The sequence below is a fragment of the Mustela lutreola genome, chromosome 10 (assembly GCF_030435805.1).
Source record: "Mustela lutreola isolate mMusLut2 chromosome 10, mMusLut2.pri, whole genome shotgun sequence".
NCBI lineage: Eukaryota > Metazoa > Chordata > Mammalia > Carnivora > Mustelidae > Mustela > Mustela lutreola.
Window position 1 is genome coordinate 112,665,129 of NC_081299.1, and position 23,178 is coordinate 112,688,306.

General features: G+C 46.2%; 2 protein-coding genes across 6 annotated transcripts in view; both read left to right on the plus strand.

Moving 5' to 3' along the window:
* LOC131810247 (conserved oligomeric Golgi complex subunit 2-like) overlaps positions 1-17,466 on the plus strand; it is a 58,061-nt gene extending 40,595 nt beyond the window's left edge. For 4 of the 5 annotated variants that reach the window (XR_009345495.1, XR_009345497.1, XR_009345496.1 and 1 more), the window contains one exon: positions 3,275-3,768. The gene's annotated coding sequence lies outside the window, so the exon portion shown is untranslated. Of the gene's footprint in view, positions 1-3,274; positions 3,769-17,209 lie in introns of those variants that run through there. The other variant, XR_009345499.1, reaches the window with a different exon arrangement.
* Positions 17,467-17,938: 472 nt separating this feature from the next.
* Positions 17,939-23,178, plus strand: part of LOC131810248 (piggyBac transposable element-derived protein 5-like) — a 35,134-nt gene continuing 29,894 nt past the window's right edge. Inside the window, exons 1-2 of the mRNA XM_059137956.1 lie at positions 17,939-18,496; positions 19,079-19,272. Coding sequence (XP_058993939.1) covers positions 18,177-18,496; positions 19,079-19,091 — 333 coding nt within the window. The 5' untranslated portion in view covers positions 17,939-18,176 and the 3' untranslated portion in view covers positions 19,092-19,272. The remainder of the gene's footprint in view (positions 18,497-19,078; positions 19,273-23,178) is intronic.

Below are 23,178 nucleotides of genomic sequence, written 5' to 3' on the forward strand. Positions count from 1 at the left end.
TTCCATCTTTCAGAAAATTGGTGTAACACATTGATTTTCATAACAAAGAAAGCAGTTTTGTGTCCTCTACCAAAAGACTGTCATAGTAAGCAATAAATTGCCTCTTTGGAGCGAACAAATTAATAAGATATTTTCTAAATTTCAAAATAACAAAGACAGAACGATGTCTGTAATGCTAAGTGCATCCCCTTAGTTGCAGGACATTGTGTCATGGGCCACCTGAGCAATGACACATGGCGGCCGGTAGTCTGATTCACCTGGCAACCTGTTAAAAGAAAGTCTTGCACATGACAAGGTTTCAATAAGTCACTGACAAGATGGCCAGGAAGCCAGCCTTAGCTGGCTTTTTCAGGTGTCCAGACATCTAGTCAACCTACCTCACCAACTCATCACCATGCTTACTGGAGTAAACCCAATCTCTTCCTTCCCCCCTGGAGATGGGAGAAGAGCCACTCACATGTTTGTATGGAATCCTCATTCCCCCTCGCTCTGTCCCCACAGAAATAAATAAACAAAGCTTTATGTCACCCAGAAGTTCCTGGGTCAAATTACACAACTTGGACAATTTTGGGTCACTACAGCCTTTTGTTTTTCTCTCCACCTTAAGCCTTCTGGGTGACCAACAGCTATCTAAAACTCATGTTGCTGCCATATGCTGTTGTTCTGCTTCATCTTCCCAGTAAAGTTCAGTATTTTTCCCTAAAGTTTGGTTTATCAGTATCTCCAGCGTCTATCTCCAGCTAGGTCATGATCCCAGGTCCTGGGAGCAAGTCCCACTCTAGACTTCCTGCTCTGCGGGAAGCCTGCTTCTGCCTCTGCCTCCCATCTCTTATGAATAAAAAAAGAAAATCTTTTAAAAAATTTAAAAAAACCATTTCTATCTTCCCACTTTTAAAGATTAATTCTAGGAATTATTGCTATAATTCCAAGTGTCCTATCTCTTTCTTAAAAAGTCTACTCCAGGGCACCTGGGTGTCTCAGTTGATTAAATGTCTGACTCAAAATTTTGGCTCAAGTCATGATCTCAGGGTCATGGGATTGAGCCCTAGTGAGGCCTCTGTGCTCAATGGGGAGTTTGCTTCTCTCCTTTTCCCTTTGCCCCACCCCCCTACTCACATGTGCACACACATGCTGTCTCTCTCTCTCAATAAATAAATAAACAAATATTTAAAAAGTCTTCTCCAAAGGGAGTTTGGGAAATAGTCCAGTAAGGGGCTGGAAGAAAATATTATAAGTTTTATTCATATTTCATGTCATCCATTTAACTGTTTAGCTTTTGCATATCATTTATAATGTGCATAATAATTTAGAGTAGTAGAGTCTATAATTTATCAAAAATTTGCTTAAATTGGTGGTATGTACGCAAATATTTTTGTATGTATGTATGTATGTATTTACGTATTTATTTATTTTTGTGAAAGAGAGGTGCACAGTAATAAAAGGAGATCACTGCTCCAGGGACCCAGATATTTCCCCAAATCCTGTTTCCTTCCATTCCCTCTGGGCTTCATTAGAACCCCTTAACACCAATCTTGTCCCTAAAACACGCCCTCTGCAGCACCAAGTTCGAATGCTTAACTTGGGCCATCACTGCAGGCTGTACCGGGATGACCTTAGGGAAAAGGGTGGTGGGTCTCACGAGTTAGCTGTGTCACCTCTATGAACAGTCCTTTGTTCTGAACAGCTAGTGCAGCCCACGTTTGCAATCACAGGCTCTGGCACCAGAGTGGGCGTAGAGCCCAGCTGGCCCCTCAGTAGCAATATGGCATTGGGAAAGTTGTGTCATTTCTGGCCCAGACTTAAGGCTCATCCATAACGTGGAGGAGAAGACAGTGTGACCCTCAGTGGGCTGTTGGAAGGATCACGAGATGGTTCGACTCAGGTGCTCCGAGGTACCCAGCACACAGTAGGCCCACAGTAGAACAAAAAGTTGTTCTATTGATCTTATAGTTACTATTACTCATACTAACAAAACTGATCATTTGAGATGATTTTCAAGTGAAGTGTCTTCGCCTGGATTTCTAAGATTAACCTACTTCAAAATGAATTCTGCTCTACTGTGAAAAACGAGCTAGCCAGCAGGTTTCTTCTGCGTTTTTTCTGAACTTTTTAGGATCCTCTCTAGAGAAAGGTTCTAAAGGAAGACAAAGTGCAGAAATACTCGTGCTTCAAAGGATGTGTAGGAAATGATTAATTTTGCCAAAAAACAGTGCCTTGAACATAAAAGATGTTTGACGAAGCTCACTGTAGACAGTGTATCCCTCCAGGATTCTTAAGTTGAAAACTCAATGTCCAAAGGGACATAACTAGGAGATGGGGTCCTTGGGAGATGTTTAGGTCATGAGGGTGGAGTCCTCATGGGCGAGATTAGTGTCTCCATAAGAGAGACCCCACAGAGATCCCTCGCCTCCTCCACCTTGGAGGTTATAGGGAGAAGATGGTCATCTGTGACCCAGGAAGTGGACACTTGAACAGACACGGAATCTTCCAGGGTTTTGATCATAGACTTCCCAGCTTCCAGAACTGAGAGAAATAAGTATGTCTTTAAAGCACCTAGTTTATGGTGCTCTTGTTACATCAGCCCAAACTAAGATAAAGCTTGCCTCTTATACTGAAAAATAACTCAAATGTTAACAACAATTAAAAAAAGGAACAATGTAGCCAATGACATGTAATGAACACCATCTCTCCTCTACAGAGCCAAGAGCTTAATTAGTTTCGGGCAACTCAGTAGAGTATGATTAAACCAAAGAGCAGCAAGATGTCTAAATGCTCAAGTCCTCTGCCTCCTACTTTTCTGTCAAAACAAAAGAAAAGCCCTAGGCTGGTTTTGGTTGCCACCAAGCACAAAACAGCCAAATTCCAAAATAGAAAGCTATGGGGTTTAATTGTGGATGTATGGAATTACATAGAAGCTCTCTTTGATCATTCCAAAGGATGTTTCCCTCAAAGGTTACAAATACATCTCAGCCTACCAACCATCTCAGGCCTACCAGAAAAATTATATATATATATATATATATATATATATATATATATATATATATATATACACTTTTAGCATTTTAAAATGTGTCTAAATTTCAGTTTCGGATCCAGTTTTGACTATTGTTATGGGCTTAGTTGGATGCCCCCAGATTCCTACATTGACGTCCTAACACCCAGCATCTCAGATTGTGGCAGTATTCAGAGAGAGGATTTTTAAAGAGGTGATAAAGGGAAAACGAGCTCACTGGGGGTGGGCATCAAGCCAACAGGACTGTTGTGCTTACAGGAAGAAGAGATTAGGACACAGACAGTACAGACTGAAGGACAATCGTTTGAAGACAGAGTGGAGAACACAGCTATCTGCAAGCCAAGGAGAGACGTTTGAAGAATCGAACCCTACTGCCACCTTGATCTTGGACTTCCAGCGCCCAGAACCATGAGAAAATAAATTGCATGTTGCCTAAGCCACCCGGCTGTTGATATTTTGTTTATGACAGCCCATGACTCAGAAATTTGAGGAGCTCCCCCTCAGACTTTATCCTGAAGTTCTGTTTCAGCTTCAGGGGCTTGTGTAATACTACTGTATCAAGGAGGGAGGCTCCTGCCATTCCCTGCACTGGGTCATTGAGACACTGCACAGCTGTCCCCAGGGCTGGCTACATAATTTACAAGCCCCATGCAAAATGAAGATATAGGGCCCTTTGGGCAAAAACAGGGAGGAAGTGTTTGTTAAAGGTACTAAAATAGAAAGCTCATTTCCTCCATGGTCTGTCTTCTGAAGGGGCATAGCTGCTGTTTTCTATTTGCATTTAATGTCATTCCAAGCAAATAAAAATTTTAAAATGTGATTATGGGCATGATTCTTGCCATTCATCTTCGCAGGGTGCAATGTCAGTGTTAAATAATTCACGCAGGGATTCCACAGCTGGGGCACACCCACGTGCCCTCTTCTTATCAGAACCGTGGAAATCCTGCACAAGACCAGCTCTGACATCTTTACCTCACCTGGGGACTCACACATGTTCCACCGACCCTGCCTCCCTCGGCTTCCTGATGAGTAAGGAACTTGACAGGATCAGGAGCCGGGGGCTGCCTTTCTTTCCCTTCCCTCCTAAGTCACCACTTCCAAGGCTTGGCTAACACAGGGAGTTGACATGAGTGAGAAAGGACAAGACAGGGTTCTGGGCTGCTCACAAGAGGCCACCGCCTCCTGCCGGTGCTCAGAGCAATCTCTGGTCTGTAGGGAAGGCGAGCTCCCGTTGACTCGGTCATAGACGTCACGTGGTCAGCGAGTCTCGTTGACCACCACTCACGAGGTGTCCATTTCCATGCTGTGCTCACTGGACAGGGCGAGCAGTACATGCAAATGAGGAGGCAAGGAATGGTGGATACCCACAGTGGGCTGTCCCCTCCGCTATGTACGTGCTCCACTATCCCACCTGTTATGCCCCAATAATGGGTCCATGATTAAAATAGCGAGACTGATACAAAGCGAAGGTCAAACAAAGCTTTATTTCGCACCAAGCATCAAGAATCAAACTGACCAGCCAGGGCCGCTTTTCTTACAGAGAAGTCAACCCCTCTCTCCTTTACGGACTAGCTTTTAAGGACATAGGCCATGTGGTTGGGCCTGGTCATGCATAGGTGGCCAATTAAATTGTAACACACAGAGAAAGCTGCACAGTGATGCTAGGTGACCAATTGAATTACAACTTACCTTTTAGTAGATATTTGACCTAGCCTATCACCTTGGTTAGGATTGGCGCCCAAAAGACTCACAAAGGGCGGGACCCATACTCCTTGGTAGCTAGGGAGCCAGTATGCAACCCTCCACTGATCAGATGTCTTACCTGGCCTGACCCACCCTTGTATTTGGGCTTTGTTACCTGAGGTTGATTTCCGGGACTTGTTTTTAAGTAAGTCCCCTGGGAGAAGGGGAGCAGGGACAGCTTAAGCGTTAAACAACAAGGTTATTGTGTAACCTCAATGGAAGCCTCTGGCTAAAATATAAAAATATAAAATAGGTCCTTACACCACCCACTTCGCTCAAAAAACACAAAGTAAAAAATAAAACTGAGTAATTCCTAGACAGTGAGAGAGAAGCACACTGACTTCACCATAGAACCCTTCTGAGGGCGGTGCTTGGCGGGGTAGGGGGGTGTGAGGGTGTTGGGGGTGGATAATGGGACCTCTGAGGGTGTGGCCAAAGGGCAGGGCCCTTTGGGAAGGGGCTTTCTGGGGGAGGGGCCCTTCTGGGAGCAAAGCTCTGGGTGGGGGCATTCCCTCTGGGGGCAGGGCTGGGAGCAACCCCAGAAACCTGGCCCACAGAGAAGCTGGTCCTGTCTCTCCCTCTGCCCCCTTTCCCCAGGGACCCCTAGGCTTTGAAGACTAAAGTCAAAATTAAAGCCATATGTCTAAATAGTTCATACTGTGGTTGGGTAGTGTTTTTAACATATTAATTGACTGGTTTTTCTCAGTATTTGTCAAACCTTTCCCAACTCAAGGCTTTCTCTTAAGCAGCAGCGCAAGGCTGGCCCTTCAGTTGGGTCAAGCTGTTTGGTGATTCTCTGTAAAAACCCACCCTCTTGCGCTGCTCAGGAGGGCAGTGTTGCGTCCTAGGATAAACATAAATGTATATCAAATGTGTTTACAAATTATATTTATATGTATACATTCAATTCTATGTTTACATATATATGTATAAAATAAAAATAAAAATATTGTTTAAAAGGCTGTTTTCCGGGGTGCCTGGGTGGCTCGGTGGGTTAAAGCCTCTGCCTTCAGCTCAGGTCATGATCCCAGGGTTCCTGGGATGGAGCCCCGCATCGGGCTCCCTGCTCAGCGGGGAGCCTGCTTCTCCCTCTCTCTCTGCCTGCTTCTCTGCCTACTTGTGATCTCTGTCTGTCAAATTAATAAATAAAATCTTTTTAAAAAATGCTGTTTTGCAGGGAACCTGGGTGGCTCAGTGCTTAAAGCGTCTTTTTTCCACTCAGATCATGATCTTAGGGTCTTGGGATGGAGGCCCACATTGGGCTCCCTGCTCAGCAGGAAGCCTTCTTCTCCCTCTCCCACTCCCCCTGCTTGTATTCCTGCTCTGTCTCTCTGTCAAATAAATAATTTTTAAAAAAGAAATACTTTATTAAAAAAATATATGTAAAATGCTATTTTGCCCTCTATCCTGGTAAGATTGAACACATTCCTAACAAGAGATCTTCCTTGACTCCGTGATAAAAATTTAACATTGTCTTAATGAATCCTCACAACATCCGCCTCCCCAACCCTTCTCAGATGTTACAATTAAGGTTCAGTGAAGTCCAAACACTGGGCCTGAGGTAATATACCCAGTATGCGGCCTCTTGGCATAGTCTAGCTGCCCAAATTGGGGGCGAGGGTGTTTGAGTGTCGTTGGCCAGGATGAAAAAGCTGAAAGATGAAAAGAAGGGTAGTCTTGCTTTTTGGCCCAAAAAAAGAAAGAGACCTGTCGCCCAAAGGAGGAGGCTCCCCACTGATCCCGGCTGGGCAGGAGTCAGAGCAGAAGGGAAACTCCCATCACCAAGGAGAATGGGCTTCTCCTTCATACAAAAGCATAGGATCCCTCTCACCTGATATGTTTCTGTCCCATAGTCATCCCCCTGTGCCTGCCCCATAATAGCATTCACAGGAAATGGCTGAGAGATACATTCAACTTGCAGAATTATAGCAAATAAAGTAATCTTTGACCCATCCTGGGAGCTTCTGATTACTCGGAGGGGCCAAGCCATCCTAGGGCAAGTGCACTCATTTCAAGAACCAGTAAAATGACTCCAAGAGTATCCTAAGGGCTAGTGATCATGACTGGTCCAGAAATATTTCTGGGAGTCCCTTTTAGCATCCCTCCCATCATTTCTTCTCATCTCCAAGGGAATGGTACTTAGATATTCTGAAAGAAATATGCATGACTAGTAAACTGTGTGTGACCCCTGCCGCCTAATTCATCCCTCACCAGCAATTAACACTGATGGTTTGAAGGATGGCTACTCCCCTGGCAGGGCAAGAGCTGAAGCAGAATGTATGGGGCGAGGCGACTCTTCCCCCTGGATATAAATAATTAAACCCAGTAGCCACCCTTCCTGCCTGGCCACTGTCATTTAGGTATGGCTGATTATCCCTAAATGGGAATGAGATGGGGGCGGGGGTGGGGGAGGGAAGCAGGTGACAGTCAAAAAAACTACAGTAGCTGCCACTGAGGGTCCAACCTGGCATTAGACTGAGCTCAAGTCCTGATTCCATCATATACGAGCTGTATGAACTTGGAAAACTGAGTTCAACTCTCGAAGCATCTGCTTTGCTTCCCCTTGGAGTGAGAATAGTCAGTAGTATTGACTTCACAGGGCTTATTAGGAGGATGAAATTAGATACTGTTCATTTAGCACAGTTTCTGGCCTATAGAAGGCACACATAAAAGTTGATTATCGTTTTTATGGACCTCCAACTTTAAGCCTTCTATAAAGAACCAAATGATATCTCTGAAAAATACCAACTGCCTACAAGGTTGTAGGGAAAGTGGTATCTTTGTTGACCTGATTAGAAAAAAGTGGAAAATCTCTCTTGTTTAAGCCTTGTTGAAAATTTTCTAAACTCTGTCCGCTCTTCTGCTTTAGTAATTAGAACAAACGTTGGAGACTCGTGGTTTTCTGAGAACTGAGTTGCTCGTTGTAACGCAGGGCAATTCGACATTAGTGTTTATTTAAAAAATTACCGCAAATGAAGATAAATGGTGAGACGTGCACTAAATTTGATGAAACTCCTGATGTGAGTGTTTCTTCTTGGGATTCTCTCTCTCTCTCTTTTTTCTCCTATGATCTGAGAGCAGATTACATTCTACTTGGGTGATGGCTCAGGTCAAATGTGTGGTTTTGCAGGTGCCTAGCCTTTCACAGACAATCTTGGAAGAACCATCATTGTCTCTGTAAGAAAACGGAGGGAAAGATGTGATTTTAACACTCAGCCTACAACAGTTCAACAATCTACCAATGTGAATTTAGAAACGCTGAGCAGGTCCCCCTTCTAGTAAGGAATATCTCTCCCTTTTTCTTATAATACCTGAGTTTCTACAACTGAGCAATCTACTCTTTTGTGTAAAACAGCTTCCCAGGATTGTTTCTCCTTTAAACGCAAGTGAACTTTGGGGATGGCACTCAGATCCCTTTCTTTTACTGGACAACTGTGGAGCAGGGGTTGGGTGTGTTTCAAGAGGGAAAATATCCACAAGGGGACAGAAAAAGTACATAAATGTACAAAATCCCATTTTCCAAGAATATAAAAAGCTAACTTCCAGGGGAGCCTGGGTAGCTCAATTGCTAAGCATCTGCCCTTCGGCTCAGGTCATGATCCCAGGGGCCTGAGAATCCAGCCCCGTGTTGGGCTCCCTTCTCAGAGGAAAAACCTGCTTCTCCCTCTCTCACTCCCCCTGCTTGTATTTCCTATCTCATTGTGTCTCTGTCAAATAAATAAATAAAATCTTAAAAAAAAATGCGAACTTCCAATATTTATTTTTTTTCGTTTGCTCTAAATATCTCAATGTTCACTTGTTGAAAGCAATTGATTGAAGCCCTAGGAAGAAGTGGTAGATTGAAGCACTCATCAGAGTTCTTTGTGCTGCTTTGCAGGGGTCTGGCTGCACTAAATTATTTCAAGAAGTATTAACTATCTAAGTCACTCAGAAGAAGCCATTTACCTATTTGATTTTCTTTTTTTGAAGAGAATCTTTTTTTTTTAAGATTTTATTTATTTGTCAGAGAGAGAGAGGGAGCGAGAGCGAGCACAGGCAGACAGAGTGGCAGGCAGAGACTGAGGGAGAAGCAGGCTCCCTGCCGAGCAAGGAGCCCGATGTGGGACTTGATCCCAGGACGCTGGGATCATGGCCTGAGCCAAAGGCAGCTGCTTAACCAACTGAGCCACCCAGGCGTCCCCCTATTTCATTTTCTGTGGTTTTTGATCCTTCCCCCAAATTCTCACAGGCCTCCGCAGCTGGCACAGTGTCCGTTCCCATAACTATAATCCCTGTCCCATACTCTCACCTCCATCATACATCATACATACCTGATACAACCCCACCTTGGTAAAAACCCAACCCTCTGTCCACCTTACATCTGCCCCTGGCAGCTGAAGGTGGTTGGTGAGAAAAGCAACGATGCTGGAAGCTTTCACATTAAGTTTTTTTTTTTTTTAAGATTTTATTTATTTATTTGACAGAGAGAGATCACAGTAGGAGAGAGGAAGGGAAGAGATCACAGAGAGAGGAAGGGAAGCAGGCCCCCTGCTGAGCAGAGAGCCCGATGTGGGACTTGATCCCAGGACCCTGAGATCATGACCTGAGCCTAAGGCAGCGGCTTAACCCACTGAGCCACCCAGGCGCCCCTTTCACATTAAATTCTCAGCCACAAATCCAAGTATGTTTCTCTGACTGACAGAATCTCCGCTCTTCTCATGAAATATTTTGACTATTTCACATCTTCTTTCCTCCAACCTTAAGCCAGGGCTTCTCAACACTGGCCACACTTTTGAATCACCTGGAAGACTTTAAAACACAGGAGTGCCCACCTCCAGAGGATCTGATCTAATTGGTGTAAAACCAATTAGATTAATATCCAATTAGGGTCTGGATATAAGTGTGCTTTTAAAATTCTCCCAGGGATTCTAATGTACAGCCATTTTGTTCAGAGTGAGAACTGAACACCTTCCATCAGATACAGCTGATGACCGACCATTCTGATGACTTCACTGAGAAAAGTAAATTGAGGGCACCTGTGTGGCTTCAGCTCAAATCATGGTCTCAGTGTCTCGGGCTCTCACATCAGGCTCTCTGCTCAGCAGGAAACCTGCTTCTCCCTCTCCCTCTGCCTGCCTCTCTTCCTACTTGTGATCTCTCTCTCTTTCTCTCTGTGTCAAATAAATAAATGAATTAAATATTTTTAAAAAAGAAAGAAAAACAAATTGGGTGGGTGTGTAGGTGGCTAAGTGGTTAAGCGTGTGAATCTTGGCTCAGGGTTATGAAATCGAGCCCCACGTCAGGCTCCATGCTCAACGGAGAATCTGATTGAGATTCTCTCCCTCTCCTTCTGTCTCTTCCCCCTGTATGTGTGTGCTCCTGCTCTCTCTCTCTCTCTTTCTTTCTCTCTGTCAAATAAATCTTGAATAGAAAAATCGGTAAGGAAAGAAGACCCACAGAATCCCACTAAGTTTACCTGGGTGGAACCCTTACTCCAATCCCTTCTGAGTGAGGACAAGCCCCTCCACTTGGGGTTTCTTCTCATTTCCCTGATCTCTGAGTATGAATGTGCTCCAGGACCCAACCTCAGACTTCTCCTCTGTCTACACTGAGTCCTTGGTGACTGTCCCTCTTCTACCATCTGTCTCCTGATGACTCCACATCTCCACCTCCAGTCCAGACCTGGATTTTGAGCTTTCTCCCACTGCCTGCTTTCCAGATCTACCTAGATGAGTTAAACCCAACATGTTCAAAACCAAGCTCTTATTCTTCTGGAGCTCTGCTGGTATTGCAATAGCTCAAACAGGAAACTGTAGAGTCATTCTTGATTCATCTCTTTCTTTCACTGCCCACGTTTAATTCTTTGGTAGAAGCTGTGGATTCTATCTTCAAAATATATTCTAAATCTGACCAGTTCTCCACACTTCAGTTACTCCCACTGTGGTCCAAAACACCGTCTTCTATAGCCTGAGTTATTGTAATAGTCTCCTATCTGGTCTTCTGGATTCCATTTTTGCTCTGTTCTAGTTTATTTTCCACTCAGCAGTTAAAGCAATCCGTTTAAGACAAAAGTCAGACCTTGTTATTTCTCTGCTCTAAGATCTCCAATGGCTCCCCACTTCACTCAATACAAAATTCAGTCTTACAAAATTTAACACTCAACTTCCTTCTCAACTCATCTCCCACCTCTTCACTCAGCTGTCTCTGCCTCCACTCACCAGCCTCCTTAGTGTCTAACAGAGTCCAGCAAGTGCGTGCCTCCCTTGGGGGGTTGCACTTGTTTCCTCTTCTTAAATGTACCCGTCTTGTTCTCTGAATCCACTCAAGGATCTGCCAATGTCTTCTTATCAGAGTAATCTCCCCTAACTGCACACACAGCCAGCACCAGCACCATCACAATCAACATAGTTTCTGTCCCTCTCTACTTTTGACTTCTTATCAACAGCTGACATATTATATATTTATTTATTTACTGTCTGTTCTCTCTCTTCTATTTGAATGCATGTGCTATAAAAATGGTATTTGTGGGGGCTTTTTTCCTGATTTATTCTGTGTTCAGAAGAGGATTTGATACAGAATACTCAGTACATAATTGTTGAACGAATGAATGAATCAATGGAAATATCAGGTTATCTCAATCATAAGAGAGATTTCTCTCAAGCATTTTCTATAGTATTGCCCTATTACATTCTCTGCACCTCTGGGTTGATTAGTAGATAAAATCATTATGTAAAATCAGTTTGAGCAAGGTTGGATCCTTAAGCTTCTATGTCACCTAGGACTCCAAATGTCACGGTGTACCATGCACATTTGCCTCCAGCCTTCTCCCCCATATTTTGGTCATGGTTCAGCAGCTGTGGCATCGTTCAGCTTTCTTTTCCCCTCCCCTGTCTCAGTTCCAGGAGGTCCTCCTTGGCTTTGGGCCCCCTCCTTGTGGGTGATGAAGGCAATGTAGGGAGAGGCAGCAGCTTCCCTGACTCACCCCTGCTTTCTCCATTCATACTGATCCAGTAACGCATAGCCTGTGCAGTACAGGGCTGGCCAGGTCAGTCTCTGCCACCTTAGGACCTCATTTTTGTTCCCTGCGGCAGCTTGGCCATTTGCAAAATCAGAAATTGTAAAAGTACAAACAGGAGACAATATGCCATATTTTATAGATTTTAAGATGCCCCTCCCCTCCCATTTTCTTTCACATCTCCAATGTCAGGAATTGTCTTATAGTTGGGGCTGAGCAGGTGGAAGTCCCTGTAAAGTTACCACAGCTTGACCCTGTTCCATGTGGTTACTGCTCCTAGGGCACAACTGATCATCTACATCCCTTGGCATGCCAAGCCACAGGCCTTTTGAGGACCATTTAAAGAAAGAAAATAAACTGGTTATTATATGAAAATCTCAGATAAGGAAAAAAAAAAAAGAAACCCCACCAGCATCAAACCAAGCAGAATGGAGGGGTGGCAATTTGGATGACCTCAGAATACTTTTATAAGAAGTGCAGCATGCAAAACAATCTGGAGAAAGGAGAACAAAGCTGGAGGTATCAGCTTCTTGGATTTCAAGATATACTACAAAGTTATAGTAATCAAAACAGTAGGGTACTGGGAGAAAATATACGCATAAATCAATGGAAACAGGATAGAGAGCCCAGAAATAAATCCACAATTATATGGTCAATTAATCTTTGACAAAGGAGGCAAGTATATGTAACAGAAGAAAGTCTCCTCAAAAACAGTGTTGGGAAAACTGGAGAGCCATATGCAAAAGAATGAAACTAGACCACATTCTTTTACCATACACGTAAAGAAACTCAAAATGGATCAAAGATCTAAATGTGAAGTGTGAGGTGTGCCTGTCTTGCTCAGCCTGTACAGGATGTGACTCTTATTCTTGAGGCTGTGAGTTTAGGTCCCACATTCAGTGTAAAGCTTACTTAAAAAAAAAAAAAATTAAATGAATAAATGAGAGACCTGAAACCATAAAACTCCTAAAAGACAATAAGCAGTAATCACTTGGAGATTGGTTTAGCAACATTATTTGTGGGTATGTCTGCTTAGGCAAGGGAAACAAGAACAAAAATAAATTATTAAGACTACAACAAAATAAAAAGCTTTTGCACAGTACGGGAAACCCGCAACAAAACCAAAAGGGAACCTACAGAATGGGAGAAGATAGTGGTGAATGATAAATATAATAAAGGATTAATAACCAAAATATGTAAAGAACACACACACACACACACACACAAAACCCCAAAAAAACCCAAACCCCAACATATAATCCAATTGAAAAATGGGCAGAGGACTTAATAGACATTTTTCCAAAAAATATATAGAGACATCCAATAGACATGTGAAAAGATGCCCAATATCACTCATCATCAGGAAAATAAAATCAAAACCACAGGGAGATCTATCACCTTATACTTGTCAGAATGGCTAGTATTAAAAAGACAAGAAAGAACAAGTGTTGGCCAGGATGTGGAGACAAAGGAACCTCTGTACATTTTTAGTGGGAATGTAAATTGGTGCAACAACTGTGGAAAACAGTATGGAGGTTCCTCAAAAAATTAAAAATGGATTTACCATATGCTTTAGTAATTCTAGTACTTGATATTTACCCAAAGGAAATAAAAACACTTGATTCAAAAAGATATATGCCCTCCTAGGTTTTCTGCAGCACTATTTATAATAGCCAGTATATGGAAGTAGTTCAGGTGTTTATCAGTAGATGAATGGGTAAAGATATGGTGTATATAGATATATAATGGAATATTATCCAGCTATAAAAAAGAATGAGATCTTGCCATTTGTGACAACATGGCTGGATCTAGAAGGTATTAGGTTAAGAGAAATGTCAGACCGAGAAAGGCAAATACCATATGATTTCACTTCCTTTTTTTTTTTCTTTTTAAGATTTTATTTATTTATTTGAAAGAGAGAGAGATCACAAGTAGGCAGAGAGACAGGCAGAGAGGCAGGTGAAGCAGGGTCCCCATCGAGCAGAGAGCCCGACTTGGGGCTCGATTCCAGGAACCTGGTATCATGACCTGAGCCAAAGGCAGAGGCTTTAACCCACTAAGCCACCCAGGGGCCCCTGTAATTTCACTTCTATATGGAATATAAAAAAAAGAAACAAGTGAACAGACAAAATAAAAAAAAAAACAGAAATAGACTTTTAAATACAAAGAACAAACTGGTGGTTATGGGAGGGAAGGTGAATGGGGGATGGGTGAAATAGGTGAAGGGGTTTAAGAGGTACAAATTTCCTGTTATAAAATAAATAAAATAATTTCCTGTTCTCATCTGGAGATGAAAAGTACAGCATTGGGAATACAGCCAATGATATTATAATAAGTTTATATGGTGACGTGATGATATGCTTACTGTGGTGATCACTGAGTAATGTATAGAATTGTCAAATTACTATGTTGTACACCTGAAACTAATTTAACATTGAATGTCAGCTATATGTCTAATAATAATTTTTTAAGTGCAGCATGACAGAAGCTCTGGGTGGCTCGGAGGAACATATTGTGAGAAAAATCTGGGCACTGAAATCTCTCAGTTAGAAAGTAAATAAAAGTAGTGAGATTCTTAATGTGAGGTTTGGAAAAACGTTAACCAAAAATTTTAAGTTTTATTTTATGTATGCATTAAGGCCATATGTAATAAAAATCTGTCTAAATACTTACCAAAGAGCTTTTTGAATACATTTTAATTAAAATATTAATGAAAAGAAAACATTGTATCATAGTTTGAATGGTAGCATTTTTTGTTTCTTATTAAACTGATGAGGGAGCAAGAGGCTGGCTGAGAACAGAGCAGGGGCTGGCGCCTTGCACCCCCTCTCCACCCACTCCCCTTGGTAATATGTGTGACATTTCACAGGCACCCCTGACGGCCCTAAAAGAAGAGCAAATGGTTATCTTGCAGAGATCACAGTCCTGCAAGGCAGGAGTCTCTCTTGGTTTACAAATGTCCTTGAGATTTACTACAAAGAAGTTGTCTTATCAATAGCCCAATTTCCAAGGACACATAACTCAGTTCCTCAAGCCTTAACGTCACCCTCCCCTCCATAAAAAACCGAAGGAGACGGAGGTAGAAGGAAAAGTAAATAAAGTTAATTTTCTTTTAAGACCTAACTCTCACTAACAAGGACGTTTGATAGCAGGAATGTAACATTCCACCAGGAGACTCCCAATTGTCTTTATGTTAGTGCCTCATTAGAGGGAAAGTGGCCTTGGCTTGATAGTAACCAGGCCTTCAATATCCTGATAGTCTTCTTTACCCCAATAGCCCTTCTGAACACCCCTTTGTCCTCACCTACCCAACTCCTGTGTATATAACCAGCCACTCCTCACAGGCCCTGGGCAGCTGCATCTCTGCCTGCCCACGGGTCCTGTCCCCGTGCTCTAATAAACCACCTTTTTGCACCAGAGACGTCTTAAGAATTCTTTCTTTACCCGTCGGCTCCGAACCTCACCCCACCGAACCCCACCTAGGTTCTGGGACTTCATCAAAACTATACCAGGAAAGAAGGCCAAGACTCAATGAAATATGGCTATTATCCCCAGTTTCACAAGAGCATGAACCTCTCTGCCTAACAAAGCCTAGGAATCTACTACAGAAATGGGTTGTTCTTACTACCCTGGAGCCTTTTGTGCAGACTATGAACCAAAAGCTCAATATTAATCTTAAAATTAATTATATTACAAAGTTGTATTATTTGGAAGATGTGTTTAAATTGAGGGAGCAGGAGGCTGGCTGAGGACAAAGCAAGAGCTGGCGCCTTGCACCCCCCCCTTCATCCGCTCCCCTCCATAGGTGTAGCATTCCTCAGGCACCCCTGACTGCCATAAAATGATAAATAGTTAACTTGCTGAGATCACAATCCTACAAGACAGGAGTCTCCCTTGGTTTGCAAATGTCCTTGAGATTACAACAAAGAAGTTACCTTATCAATAGCCCAATTTCCAAAGACACAGAACTCAGTTCCTCAAGCCTAATGTTACCCTCCCCTCCATAAAAACCGAAGGAGGTGGAGGTAGAAGGAAAAGTAAATAAAGTTAAATTTCTTCTAAACCTAAATCTCATTAACAAGGATGCTTGATAGCAGGAATGTAACATTCCACCAGACTCCCAATTGTCTTTAAACCTAAATCTCATTAACAGGGATGCTTGATAGCAGGAATGTAACATTCCACCAGGAGACTCTCAATTGTCTTTACTTGATAGTAACTAAGCCTTCAATATCCTGATAGTATTCTTTGCCCCAATAGCCCTTCTGAATACCCCTTTGTCCTCACCTACCCAACTCCTGAGTATATAACCAACCACCCCTCACAACCCGGGGCAGCAGCAGCTCTTCCTGCCCACGGGTCCTGTCCCCGTGCTTTAATAAACCACCATTTTGCACCAAAGATGTCTCAAGAATTCTTTCTTGGTCATCGGCTCCGGACCTCAGCCCACCAAACCTCACCTAGGTTCTAGAACTTCATCATTTTGATCCCTTTCAATTATTTTTTAAAATATATATCATTAAATTTTAGAGGAGTACTACAGAATTCCTAATTGCAGAATTTGAACTTGAGCTACGCAATCTTACTTTTCGTCTTCAATCTATGTGTCATTGACCATTTTAAGTCTGATTACCTGTATGAACTCTCTTCAGAATCTTTCCCTGGTTAACACAGTATAGAGAAGTGCTGGAAACCAGTTCTTTTCTGTGACACAATTCTTCCAACGGAGTTGAAATGCTTTGCAAACAATTTCACGTATATCAGCCAATTCATATACAAAGCAATGTCATGTGAATCCTTTCCTTTTTATATATCATCTTTCAGTGATGATCAGGAATTCATGCTGGTACAGAGACTCTGGTTTGGGAGGAGGAAACAGGGGCTTGCGAGGGGAGGGCGAGAGCAGAAGCTGCTCACCTGCTGTTAGAACTGACCTTAGCTGGTGGTACCAACATCTTCACCCTTTATGCATCTGCATCCTTTATGCATGAAATAGCAATATGCCTTTCCCTTTCGTGTAATCCTTATTTAGTTAATACCCAGTAGGATTTGCAAGCCCTTCACATCTCTGTGGATTTATTTTATTTCAGAGTGCAAGTGACTTTATGGCCCAATTACCATCATTGTGACTTATTGCATTATTGTGGGAGGGAGAGAGGAGCAAGAAACGCCTGATCATGTGTATCGTCATCAATGGAATGAGTGCCACGCACTCCTGGCCAAGGCAGAGGGATGATGAAACCTTTCTGATCTATTGTTTATCAGAACACTGAAGCCTGGGTGATTGTGCCGTATTTTAACAGACAAGTGTGTCAAATGTATGGGTGAAGATGTTGCAGTGGTGGTGTTAGAGTAATTAATATTTGGAAGGTAATGAATACTTTGAGTTTAAAGATGTCAAAGGTCAAAGACGGGAGGAATGACTAAGATCGGATGTTGACCCCCTCAAATTACAGGGGTATTGAAGCGAGACTGAGTCACCACCTGACCCCAGGAATGAACCAGCGAGGCGGGCTCCTTATTAGAGCAAGGCTCCCGGAAGCCAGATAGCCCTTGTGCTTGCAAGAGCTCAAGGCACAGCCGGTTGTGGAGCACCGAAGCAGCAGCAGCCACAGCAGCCACGGGAATCGTGACCCTCCGGCCGGGCGCCTACCTAGAATTTCCGCAGCGCCTGGTTCAGAACCACCGGGGCGGACAGCTCCCCGCCGCCGCCGGCGCCGACTGCGGAAGGGGACCGAGAGCGCGGGCTTCACGCTCCGTGAGCTCGGGCGGCGGGAAGACCGGCTGCGTCCCCCCCCAACCCCCGACACCCACTCGGTTCCTCCCTTCCCCCTGCAGGGCCGCGCGGGGCCTGCGGGTGGCCGTCCCGGGCCACACGTCCCGCAGGCGAGGAAGTCACCGGCCGCCCTCCCCCCTGCCGCCGCCGCCGCCGCAGCTGCTCTCCTCGCCCCGCTCGGCCGAGGGCTGTGGGGCGTGCCCCGCGAGGCCCCGCCCCGGCCTGCTCCCCATTGGCCGGCGGGCCGGAGGTGCGAGGAGGCGGGGTCGGTCTCTGGCGGCTCCCGCCGGGGAAGGTCGGCCAGGGAGCGCCGGGTGCCGCGGGAGGGCGCGCGGGGACGCAGCAGGCGCCGAGGAGACGTAGCGGCTGCGCCTGGGCCCGGCCGCAGCCCCTGCCTCCCGCCCTCCCGCCCTCGCGCCCTGCGTCCCTCCGCGGCCTGCAGCCTGCGGCGCCCGAGCTCCGAGGGCGCTTCCTCGGGCGCTGGGCCCGAGGCGGCCCAGACGGCGGGCCGGCCGGGCGCGGGGCGGCGGGCGCTGTGCTGCGGGCTGCGCTGGTGGGGGGCGGCGGGCCGCGGCGCGGGCCCAGTGCCCAGCGCGTGCGGCCGGGAGGCGCTCTGGGGGGCGGGCGCGCGGGCGGCGCCCGGGGCTATGGCCCAGGTCGGCGGGAGCGCGCGGAGGAGGGCGCCGGCGCTGCTCGAGGCGGCCCGCGCGCGCTACAAGAGCCTGCACATCTGGGACGACGTGTTCGGCGAGTCCGGCCCGGACAGCGGCGGGAACCCCTTCTACAGCACGTCCGGCGCCTCGCGCTCCTCCTTGGCCGCCTCCTCGGACGCCGAACACGAGCGCCCCGGCCCCCCGCTGCCTCCCGACGCCCCCCGAAGCGCAGGAGTCCGACGAGGACGAGGCCAGCACGGGTTGGAGTGCCACGCTGCGGGACCGCCCGCCCCTGCGCTTCGTGGACACTGGCGGTAAGGCGCGGCCCGCGGGTACGGGGGCGGCCTGGGGTGGCGTGAGCGCGGGGCTGGGAGAACTCCAGACGCTCCGCGGGCCGGCTGCTTGAGGTCGGCTTTTAGGTCAGCACACAGATGGGGCCCTGGCAGCGGGGATTTGAAGTGGGAGAATCAATCTGGTTGCGTGGTGGTGGTTGGTGGGGCCGCTCTGACTTCCCCGCTGATGGAGAGGATGAGGAGGAGGCCCAGGTGGCACCCTGCCGCTGGCAAGGACCCAAGGGGGGGGCCTTCCCTCCCTTGCTGGGAGTGTCCAACCCAGTCACACCTGTGGGGTTGCTCCTTAGGGGTGCGTTTGAGTTAGGTTCCTAAAGCCCGATGCAGCTTGTGTGTGTGTGTGTGTGTGTGTGTGTGTGTCTGTGTGTGTTTGTTGCGGGTGGGGGGTACGTAAATCGTTTTGTGTGGATGGCCCCAGAGCAGCGTTACCCAGGTGCCAGGGGTGGGGCAGCCAGCCTTTGGAGGGAGGCCTAGTGTGAGCCGGGACGTCTTCACTGGCTCATGTTTTCTCCAGTGAATCTGACCAACTTTGTGCATGCCTTTCAGGATCACTTGCTGAGAGCAGAGAAGAGTGAGAGGACCAGTTATCAGCGTTAAGCTGTCTGCTCTCGCTCCAGAAGGCACTTGTGTGTTCTGCTTACCGACACGGTCATGGTCAAGCCCCTGATATCTGGAGGTCGCAGGCCTGCTGGCTTTTGTGGCTGCTTGAAATTCTCCTTTACTGCCTACTTTTTGGGAAGGTAATTCTGACATGTCTCTGCTTAGCCTGCAGAAGCTCTGCGGCCTCTACCCTCTGGGAGAGGTGGAGACCAGCCAGCAGTCCCACCTGTCCCCTGATGCTTTCTGTTCCTTGCTCGACAGCCTACTGTGGCAGGCCCTTGTTTCTGCACACCATTTTCTTGTGTTGAAGAGTGTGCAACCAGTGTTGTGGAGGACCAGGGAGTGGCCATACTGGACCCAATGCCGCTCTCCCTGTGGCTCTCCATGATTGTTGTTCAACCATAGGAGGGCAGGCCAAAGGGAACCCTGGCTGGTGCCTGGGCTTGGATCTGGACCTTGTGCCACAGCCTGCTGGTAGGCTGATTGGGTTGGCTGGACTCTCTCAGCAGGGAGTGGTCTGCAGACCTCCCACGGACAGGCTGCAGTGTGGACACCCTGAGCTACAGCTGGGCTCTAGGGTCTGAGTCAACTGTGCTGTGTTTTGGAATGGGTGAATTTAACATATTCTCATTTAGGCTTCAATTCAGAGTTTGGGAATTTTGAAAGTCACATCACCCTGCATAATCCTTTTAAACCCCATACATTTCCCAGAATGTCATAAGGGTTTCCAGCCCCAGATGGCTGTTTTCCATTCAATTAGCTCTTTAAGAATTGTACGTACCCAGAGCTCTGGTTTGGCAGACTTGATGCTGTGAGTGCTGTGATCCAGTTTTTCATCTTCGACCATGAGAGACATGTCCTCTTGTTTCCCTCCCTCTCTGGAGAAAATAGGGGAATCGTGTGAGCTTAAGCCTGGTTATGACTAAGAGCCATGAGTGTTGGTCTGAGAAGGATGAGCACACCTAGATACATTTTCAAGCAATATTATGTTTCTCAGTAACCTATACTTGGGAGAAATTCTGCGTCAGAGCAATTTAGTCTAGCCACTGAAGCACTTAAATGGTCATGAAGTTCAGGATCATTTGTTATTTAGCATCAGGTTCAAATTCTGCTTCCTTTGGATGTGCACTGAGCTCACATCTGGACCCGAGAATCACAGGCAGGCAGGTGCTTTAACCAAAGACATTTAGTGGTTATTGGATGGTATTTATACCCAATTTTGTTTTCCGTTTTTTTGTGGAAGCTTGCTTTTAAAATCCAGCCCTAATGAAGAATTTCCTTTTCTTCTTGAAACAGTCTTCCCCTGTGGGATATTCAGGGTAGTGGTGGAAGGGTGATGTGGATGGTTTATTAAGCATGAGTTCAGATGGCCTGGAACAATGGGATATGATTTATGGGGCCTGGAAATAGATGCCGGGCAGAGAAAACCCTTGTGCCCCACGGTGGGGACGGGTTTGGTAAGAGTGAGAGCTGCACCCTGGCCAGTCTGAGAGCAGAGAAGCTCAGGCTCTGAGGTTTATTAAAGTGTCAAATATAACCCCACTTTAGGAAGGCAGCTTGGGCCTGTCTTCCATCTTTGTTCCCTGGCTCACTGACAGACGTCAGCGGGCCGGTGGGGTAGGAAAGGGTGGCAAACAGGACGGTGGCATTTGGATCTGTGATCAACCCTCGAATAGGAAAATCCGTAGCAGAAATGGCTGTTGCTGCTAGAAGCAGATGAGGAAAGCAAAGGACTTAGGGAACAGGTTTCATGCCTGCCTTCTGCTGCAAGAGTGTGTGTGTGTGTGTGTGTGTGTGTAGATAAGTGAATGTGTATGTGTGCATAGGTGTCTTACACATAAATATGTATTGTATGTATTGCTTGTGCTGGCTTGGGCTGGTTGGGGATTTTGGTTTTGGTTTTAAATTAGAGATCACAGGTGCTGTCTAGGAGTCCCCTGATGCCCTAGACTCCCTGCGCCGGAGAGAGGCATCGGCACTGGGCACCCCTGAGCTTGGATCTGCATCTGGAGTGCAGTAGGGAGGCACCTGGTGCCCAGCCGAGGGGCGGAGGGCAGGGAGGCAGAGGTGTTTCTGTGGTTCAGGTTGAGACCAGTCCGCGAGCAGCTCTTCTAGTCTTCCAGTCTTCCCAGATTCTTCCTTCTGTTCTGTCCACGCATTTAGCTTCCTGGATCAGGCGCTCCAGAAGTGCAGCCAGCAGATAGGAGTGGAGGTACCCTCTCCCTCTCCCCCTTCCCTCTCCTCCCTGGCTTCTGGTTGTGCCTGGAGATATGGGCCCCCTTGAGGTGATTTAAATACAAAGACCATGCTCGCCCTGCTGTCTCTTAAACCCTGTCTGAAGGGAGGGTCAGCCTGGAAGCTGGAGATGCGTGCTGGGACCCCAGGGTCCAGAACCTTCTCCTGATCAGACTTACAGCTCTCCCTCTAAAATAACCCCTTCAAGCTGTCAGCCTCACCTGCCCACTGTGTAAATAACTGACACAGCAGGCGGGCTCACTCCTTGGAAGCAGCACGAAATTCAGGACACGCTGGTTTCCGGGCTTCTGCCCTTCTTATTTCCCATTCCGAGCAGTCTTGTGACTTGTTCCCTCTGAGGAGGCAAAGGAACAGGCAGATTCCCAGATGCTTCAGGGGCCCCTCTGTGTTTGGCTTTGTCAGTGGTTCCTTTGCCGTGGCTAGCTGGATTCTGAGCTGTTTGCTTTTTCTCTTAGAGGCTGGACATCCTAAGAGTTTTTTTTTTTTTCTGTGTACCGTGTCAGCAACCCTCGGTAATTATTCAGTAGGGAGGTGTGACCTTGAGAAGCTGAAGACGACCGTAGGGCTTTGGAAATTAACATGGTTAAATGTTTTATCTTAGGGTTTGTTGTTGGTTTACTCGGCTTAAAGTCTTTTTTGACTGAGAAGTAAGAGGAGAAACATCTTAAAGCTAGAGTTAAATGTATATGCTCGTAATGGGTTTGTGAGCTGAGGTACCTTGGCCCTCATCATTGGTGTCCACGGTGAGCCCCTGCTCCCAGCTTTAGCTCTGTATGGCATTCGGTGGCTCCGGGAGGAGCTGGGTGTCTGGGCGAGCGACAGGGTACGCCTTCTGCAGTGCTCCCTAATAGTCAGCCACGTACCCCTACCACACAGAATTCAGAGAAGGGACCTTCCTGGAGGGAGGTGGTGTTCAGGCCGTGGGCATGACGGTGACCACAACCAGCGGGCCCCGGTCATAGTGTTCCATTTCATAACCACGCCAAACCTTTGCGAGTACTCCGAGAGAGCCGCGATCACCTCCACTTCACAGAGAAACATGGTTTCCTCTGAGGCGATGAGATTACCTGGGGAAGTGGTAGCCTTCTCTCGAGGGAGACTTGATTAATCAGGGAAGGTCGTGCCTTTTTAGTTATTTTTTTTTTCTTTACAGCATCTGAAAACTTTTGCTGTCAGAAATACTTTTGTATTTTTACAGGGAATTGCTTGTAACTTTTTCTCAGGGCGTACGCAGTTCAGTGAGGTCTAATGCATGTATGGATTTGGATTTGTGTAACCAATCTGCACAGTCGGATAAGAGACAGGAAATCTGGAATGTTATCTCTTTATTTAATCTGTCTCAGCCCCTGTGATGAGCGTCAATAGAGCACTTCTGCAGGCAGCAGGGCTCTGAATCCATGGGGAATCTGGGGGTTGTGTGGGGTCTGGTACTCAGTTTTATTTTATTTATTTTATTTTTTTAAAGATTTTATTTATTTTATTTGACAGATAGAGATCACAAGTAGGCAGAGAGGCAGGCGGAGAGAGGGACGAGGAAGCAGACTCCCTGCTGAGCAGAGAGCCCGATGCGGGGCCCGATCCCAGGACTCTGAGATCATGACCTGAGCCGAAGGCAGAGGCTTTAACCCACTGAACCCTACAGGCGCCCCTGGTACTCAGTTTTAGAGTTGTGTGATTGTGTATTTTTTTCTTATTAATAAGTAATATATGTACATTTTAGGGAAAAATGATGAAATTTTAAGAAATCCCATAACCCCTCATGACCTTAGCTAATCATAGTTAATCATATT